Source organism: Myotis davidii, unplaced genomic scaffold, assembly GCF_000327345.1.
Source record: "Myotis davidii unplaced genomic scaffold, ASM32734v1 scaffold107, whole genome shotgun sequence".
Classification (NCBI taxonomy): domain Eukaryota; kingdom Metazoa; phylum Chordata; class Mammalia; order Chiroptera; family Vespertilionidae; genus Myotis; species Myotis davidii.
Window position 1 is genome coordinate 1,967,654 of NW_006383012.1, and position 7,177 is coordinate 1,974,830.

General features: G+C 52.3%; 1 protein-coding gene across 2 annotated transcripts in view; it reads right to left on the minus strand.

The window, feature by feature from the left end:
• The window catches only part of XPNPEP1 (X-prolyl aminopeptidase (aminopeptidase P) 1, soluble), a 43,933-nt gene that overhangs the window by 21,149 nt on the left and 15,607 nt on the right, over nucleotides 1-7,177 (minus strand). For both annotated transcript variants that reach the window (XM_015557995.1, XM_006778697.2), the window contains exons 4-7: nucleotides 6,596-6,659; nucleotides 5,365-5,469; nucleotides 1,327-1,419; nucleotides 861-1,004 (exon numbers count right to left, since the gene is read on the minus strand). In XM_015557995.1, coding sequence (XP_015413481.1) covers nucleotides 861-1,004; nucleotides 1,327-1,419; nucleotides 5,365-5,469; nucleotides 6,596-6,659 — 406 coding nt within the window. The remainder of the gene's footprint in view (nucleotides 1-860; nucleotides 1,005-1,326; nucleotides 1,420-5,364; nucleotides 5,470-6,595; nucleotides 6,660-7,177) is intronic.

Here is a 7,177-nt window from a genome sequence, read left to right on the forward strand (position 1 = left end):
AAGTTTTACCAGCAACGTTTGTTCTCCCCTCTCCCACAAGCAATAGGCCAGAGCCTCTGCTTCAGTTTTGAAAAAAATTCAAAATACGCCGATGGAAAATGTTTAGCTGACCTGGACCCCTCAGTGGACCCATCCCCCCACGATCTGCTATACCCTCAGCGAGGGCATGGCAAGGAGAGAGAGCTGGGGCTGCCCCCCCAACCAAACGCTGCTTTGAAGCTCAGCACAGGAATGTGATTTAAAACTTGGCTGAGAGTCCGGGCTGTAATGCTTTCTTCCCAGGACCCCTCTGGGCAATCTGCCTGCATTCCAGACATCCCCCTTCCACCTCTCGTCTCTATGTCTGCAGCAAGGCTCCCTCCCCAGCAGCCCCACCTCCCAGGCCTTCCCCTCTGCGCCCCTCACTGTCCCATAAACCCACACTTTCATCCCTACAAACTCTCACAGAACCTTCTCCTCACCCACCACTATTACACAGGCCACTACCCACACCCCAAAACCTGGGAAGCAGAAGGTACAAGAGGGCAGGGGGCACCTGGAAACCAGTATAAGACAGCTTAAGGGACAGTGAGCAACAAAGTGGTAAAAACAAAACGAAATAAGCAAACATCTTAGCGGCACCCAAAGTCTGCCCCAAGAGCTTTGCAAAATAAACTCTGACAAAGTAAGTGGTGAGTAGGTGGCAACAGTGGAAATAAATAAAGCTTCTGCTTTTGTCAAATGCCCCACTGGACCAGGGCAGGGCAAAACCCTCCCATCACTCAGCCTTGACTTTGCCTCCGAGGACCCGGATGGAGACCTGGGGACAGGGGGAGGGGACGAAGGCGGGAGGCCCTGCTGAGCGCAGCTGCAGTTCTGACCTGTGTAATCCAGGCCCAGAGTGAGGAGGGGCTTGCACGGGCGCTCGGGACGGTCTGTCCAGATCTTGTCCACCAGGTTCTCCTTGACAGGAATGAGGTGGTGGCCGGCGCTTCGCAGGACCTTGGCCATCTTCTTCCAGTAATCTGAGGGGAAGCACACCGGCCCAGCCATGAACGGGATGCCCAGAACAGGCAGCAGGGCCTGGAGAGCCCGGCCCTCTCTGAAAGGCGATCCTGCCGGGGCCCTGCGCTGGGTGTGCGGGATGAGAACTGTAAAAGGATGTCTTCACCACCAATGGCCTCCCCTGTCCTCGATGCCAGAATTCATCTCCTCACCGTGACCTTTACGGCGATGTCGAGTCGTGCTGAGCCCACAAATATTCCACAGCCCCCGAGCAAGCAAGGAGGGCGGAGAAGCACCAAGAGCCCACTTCCTCCCCCGAGGGGAAGGCCCCCGCGCACTCACCTGTGGGAATGATCAGTGGGTCCACACCAACCCTGGATCCTTCCGGAAGCACACTCACCAGCCAGTCTTCCTGAGTTGGCGTGTCCTTCAGACCTACAGAGGGAAGAACTGATGAGAAACAAGTCCCAGGGGGCCCAGGCTCAGGTCCCACCCAGAAGGATGCACAGCATGACCGCAGGGTCGTCACTGAGCGCCTCTAAGGTGGACTGGCCGGACTGGAAAATCTGACCCTCCCTCCCTTACTGCGGGAAGGCTGTGAGAAGTGTAAGACGGTCTGTAAGGGAAGCGTAAGATATGGGTGAGAGAGAAGAAGGAAAGAAGCAGGATTCTCATAAAACCCTGGTGAAAGTGGCATCCTGGGAAACACTGCGTCATAGGTACACTGTGTCAGAGTGAATATCATCTCACCAGCCCTCAGTCACTTCATCGAAGTCTGGTCACTGGGTGAGAATGTGGGTGGTGATAGGGTGAAGGCTGGGGACTGGGAGCTCCCCTTACATCCTACACCAGGTAAGGGGAACACACGCGCCAGGTAAGGGGAACACACACACACCAGGTAAGGGGAACACACACGCCAGGTAAGGGGAACACACACTCCAGGTAAGGGGAACACACACACACAAAAGGGAACACACACACGCCAGGTAAGGGGAACACACACGCCAGGTAAGGGGAACACACACGCCAGGTAAGGGGAACACACACGCCAGGTAAGGGGAACACACACGCCAGGTAAGGGGAACACACACGCCAGGTAAGGGGAACACACACGCCAGGTAAGGGGAACACACACGCCAGGTAAGGGGAACACACACGCCAGGTAAGGGGAACACACACGCCAGGTAAGGGGAACACACACGCCAGGTAAGGGGAACACACACGCCAGGTAAGGGGAACACACACGCCAGGTAAGGGGAACACACACGCCAGGTAAGGGGAACACACACGCCAGGTAAGGGGAACACACACGCCAGGTAAGGGGAACACACACGCCAGGTAAGGGGAACACACACGCCAGGTAAGGGGAACACACACGCCAGGTAAGGGGAACACACACGCCAGGTAAGGGGAACACACACGCCAGGTAAGGGGAACACACACGCCAGGTAAGGGGAACACACACGCCAGGTAAGGGGAACACACACGCCAGGTAAGGGGAACACACACGCCAGGTAAGGGGAACACACACGCCAGGTAAGGGGAACACACACGCCAGGTAAGGGGAACACACACGCCAGGTAAGGGGAACACACACGCCAGGTAAGGGGAACACACACGCCAGGTAAGGGGAACACACACTCCAGGTAAGGGGAACACACACACGCACCAGGTAAGGGGAATACATACACGCCAGGTAAGGGGAACACATGCACCAGGTAAGGGGAACACACACACACCAGGTAAGGGGAACACACACACCAGGTAAGGGGAACACACACACACCAGGTAAGGGGAACACACGCGCCAGGGCCCTCCCATCATCTGGAAGGCAGCATGAGCAGAGCAGAGCCTGTCCCCAACCAGGCCTGACTAGAGGGCTACGCACGAGTCTCAGCAGCAAAAAAATCTTTCCTGAGATCCCAAGGGGAACACACCACCATCTTAACCAGGCTCCCGGGACTCCCCAACTCCAGAGAAAACAGCCTTTCTGTTTCTAAGAGACTACCCTTAGGACACCAAGGAAGCTTCAAGATATTCCAGTTTTTCTTTCATCCAAGCCATCTATGTTTGGGATGTATACGTTTCAGTCAGACTTTGGCTAACCAATTAATAACTGGGTAAAATATATTTAGAGTGAAATATATTTAGAGTGAAATATTTAGAGTGAAAGTGCACATATTCTACAACAGTGCTTATCGTTAACTAGTTTCTCTACTGAGCACTGATAACCTCGTAACCACAGAAGGGAAGTTCAAAGGTTTAAAAGGAAATGAGCTCATGAATAAGTTCTACAAAACTTCCTGGAAGCTGGAACTGGGTTGTTATTTTGCTATTTGATTCTTTCCTATTTTTTTCCAAACCGCTACGCAAGCCACTTTTGAACAACGTTTCTTTAATGCCCTGAGCGTAACTTTCACAGGATGAAATCGTGTCCTCCCCTGGCAGACAGATACTTGGCAAAGCCAAAGGATGAATCACTCAGCAACCAAACCCACCAGAATCTCCCGACAGGAGAGTCGCCTGAGGAAAGGGGGGCTTAGGGAAGAGAAGTCTCAGAGAAGAAACTAGAGGGGGGCTTGGAGGGAACAAGGCCTCATGCCTCGGGGCCACCACACCCCACTTCAAAGAGCGGGCTGACAGTACCGCTCCTCGGACACCTGACCCCCAGAGTGCTCCCAGAACTCACAGCTAGAGCTCTGGGCCCCCAGGAGAGATGCCCACACCTCAGGGGAACGCCAAGGGATCCACTGGGTGCAAGCAGGAAACATGAGAGATTCCACCTGTATTTCTTTTTTCTACAAAATAAAGAAATTAATCTTTGCTCAAATTTGAAATACAGATGGACACTAGCACATAGATATACACATGTATTAAGGGTGCATGAGCCATTAACAGAGGCATGCAATTAACAGTTTAGAGGCCTAGTGGCCTGTCCATTTATAATAGTCCCACAGCCCCAAATGCCTGTGTGTATGTGCATGTGTGTGTCAGAGAGAGAGTGAGAGAGAGAGAGAGAAAGAGAATTACAATAAATCTATAAATCCATTGTCAGGACAAAAATGTTCCTCAGGCCTCCCTAAGATAAACAACACATTCTCTGTGTATATGGAGAGTGTGGGCCCCGCACAAGCACACACACACCCTCAGCAGGCTTGCTGCTTGGATCTTGGTGTCACCTCAGCTCAACTCTGCCAACAGCCTCTGTTTCCTGAACTGGGAGTCTGCTTTCCCTTTACTTCCGACATCAAACAAGAAATGTCAGGTATTTGCCTCCTCTTCTCTCTCCCTCAGCCCGGGCAGCCCCCTTTCTCTCCTTATCTTCTCCTCTCCAAGTTCCAAATTCAACAGAAAAAAAGACCTCTGTACAGCCTCTCAAACCACATTCCTGGAGACTATTTTAACACAAGGAAAATCAATGAAAAACCAGAGTTTTTACACACACACACACACACACACACACACACACAACTTATTAGCCAATAAACACTGAACTCTACGCTTTCCATATATTATTTCTTTAATTTTCACCGTTTTATGTGGTACTTACTATTGTTACCCCATTTTACAGATGAGGAAACTGAAGCCCTGAAAGTGGGGTAACTTGACCATGAAAGTCCCAGACCCGTGCTCCTGCCCTGGGCTCTTCTTTAAAGCTGAGCTGCCAGGGGCGAGTCCAGGATCCTTGGTGGGAGAGCTTCCTAGCCTCTGTTGCCAATGGCGCCTCACCTTTATCTGACCCCAAATTACGAGGCAGTGAAGAGCAGTGGCCCTGGCGCGTCATCCAGCACATGGCAAAGCCTGGGACCTGCAGCAAATCAGCTGCCATCTCTGGCCCTCAGTTTCCTCCAATAAAATGAGTATCCGGAACTGGAACCTTCTAAAACTGCACACACGAAGGTATACACACACAGGGATGCTATTTTCTTGGTTTTCCTTGTGCCATGCACTGGACTATGTCCCCTCAAAATTCGCATGTTGAAGCTCTAACCCCCAATGGACAGTATATGGAGGCAGGGATTTTAGGAAGTAATTAAAGTTAAATGAAGTCACAAGGGTGGAGCTCTAATCCAACAGGATTGGTGGCCTTTGAGGAGGGAGAGGAGACAGGCACCTAGCCATGTAAGGACACAGTGAGAAGTCCGCAAACCAGAAAGAGTGCTCTCACCAGACCCTGACCATGCTGCCCCCCTGATCTCAGACTTCCAGCCTCAGACAGAGAGAATAAAGTTCTGTTGTCAAAGCCACCTAGTCTCTGGCATTCTGTACGGCAGCCCAAATAGATCAACACACCTTGGATTCTAAAAATGACCCCATAAGAGGGTTAAGATCCAGGAGGCCTGGCCAACTTAAGGTTGGGATGGCCACGCGTCTACGCACCCATCTTCATGAGTGTCCAGTTGCTGTCCATCTGCTTGGCAGCCTGGAGAAAGTAGCGCCCATCCGTCCACATGGCTGCGTGGTCTTCTGTGATGATGGCTGTGCCTGGAGCAAGGGAACAAGGACATGAGAAAAGTTTCTGACAACTGCCCGAGAGCTGCACAGAAGGAGAGCAGACAGGCATGCACAGTGTGAGCACCAGCTCCTGTGCAGCTGGCCACCCCCCACCACCCAGTGGGCAGGTGGTCTTTCACTCCAGGGCAGCCTCCAGGCAAGAGAAGGCAAAGCCCTCAGAGCCAGCTGTGGGCCAGGCTCTGAAGGAAATAGTCCTGCACCCTGGTACCTGTGTGGCATGAGTCAACGCCAGGAGAACAGAGGACTGGGATCTAAGGCCAAAATGGCCTCATAATCCATGAGATGGAGAAATGGTTCCTGCTCTGCAATCACAGTGATCCACTCCACCAGACACCCCGAAGGAGTGGGAGACCCCCCGGGCCCCCGGGAGTGTTCGTGATGGCTCAGTCAGAGTGTGTGCCTCCCACCTCCACCTGCCTTCAGTTCTCACAGACCTGGCAGAGCTCAGGGCTTCCGGCAGAGGTGTCAGCCAGTCCTAAGTGCCAACCAACACAAGCACTTACATCAAAGGAAGCAACGGGCCAACTCCGAGGAGAGAGAGCCCTTGCCGAGGCTAGCTAGCTTAAGAATGGGAGTCTGAGATGGGGACACCCTAAAACTCAAGGGCACAACAGCTTTGGGAAAGTGAGGGCAGGACACCAATGAGGCTCAGCATTAACCTTTGCCATTTACACCGGAAGTGAAAAGAAAGAAATCAAAAGCCAACCACGTGGAGGGCTCAGCAGGACCAGTAAGCGAAGGTTGGGGTGCCGGGGGATGTGAGGGTCCCATGAATTATTTGCAGGGCTGGTTGCACAGGTATATTCCGTTTAATTGATATGATTTCCTGTATTTCTGTTATATTCAAGAAAAAATTCCAAAACATTTTTTAAATAAAAAACTCTAAAAGCCAAGGCATCAAGGAAAGGGTCGCTCCCAGCGGACCGCGGGGAGCTGGAGGATGCTGGGAACTCGCACGTTTCTGCAGGGGCTCGATGGGGAACGTCTGGTTTGCATTTTCCTCTTGGTGCTTTATCGCAGGCTGAAACTCGTTCCAGTTATTTTTGGGAGGCGAACAAAAGTGTAGAAAGAACAGAGAGAGAGTTTAGCGACTCACCCGCAGAGCCATCAAATCCAGAGACGAAGGCCCGCCGACAGTCGCACGGGGCAATGTACTCACTCTGAAAAACACAAAGGACCAGGCATTGGGCCCCAGTTGGTCGCACGCTGGCGCCGCCGGGCTCAGCCCTGCGTGAGGCCCACAGAGACTACACAGGCTGGCGAATCCTTGGTACCTGCCTTCAGGGGACAGCCAGGCTGCTTGGAAGACAGGCTGAGCATTGGGGAAAAAATGAGTGCACGATACCGAAGACCCTAACTAATGAAGGGCTCACCGAGCTCTTCCCATTTGTCTCTCGTTCCTCATCTGGAGAACAAAGCGAATCCAGAGAAACAGATCCAAACTGCTCTTCCCTCACCAAGATCTTACTCAAAAACAAACCAAGAGTCTTCCCCCTTCCCGCCACTGACATTTAGGCATCTGTTATTTTTCTGAAAAGTAAGGCTGGATTTCTGTCTTCAGTGCCAGCAGTTCTCTAACTTAAACCTCTCTGGGTATTAGCTTGTTTCTGCACTTCCTGTGTGTGCCCCTTTTCCCAGGCAGCATCACCAATCGCTCCCACACAGACAGACCCTGTCC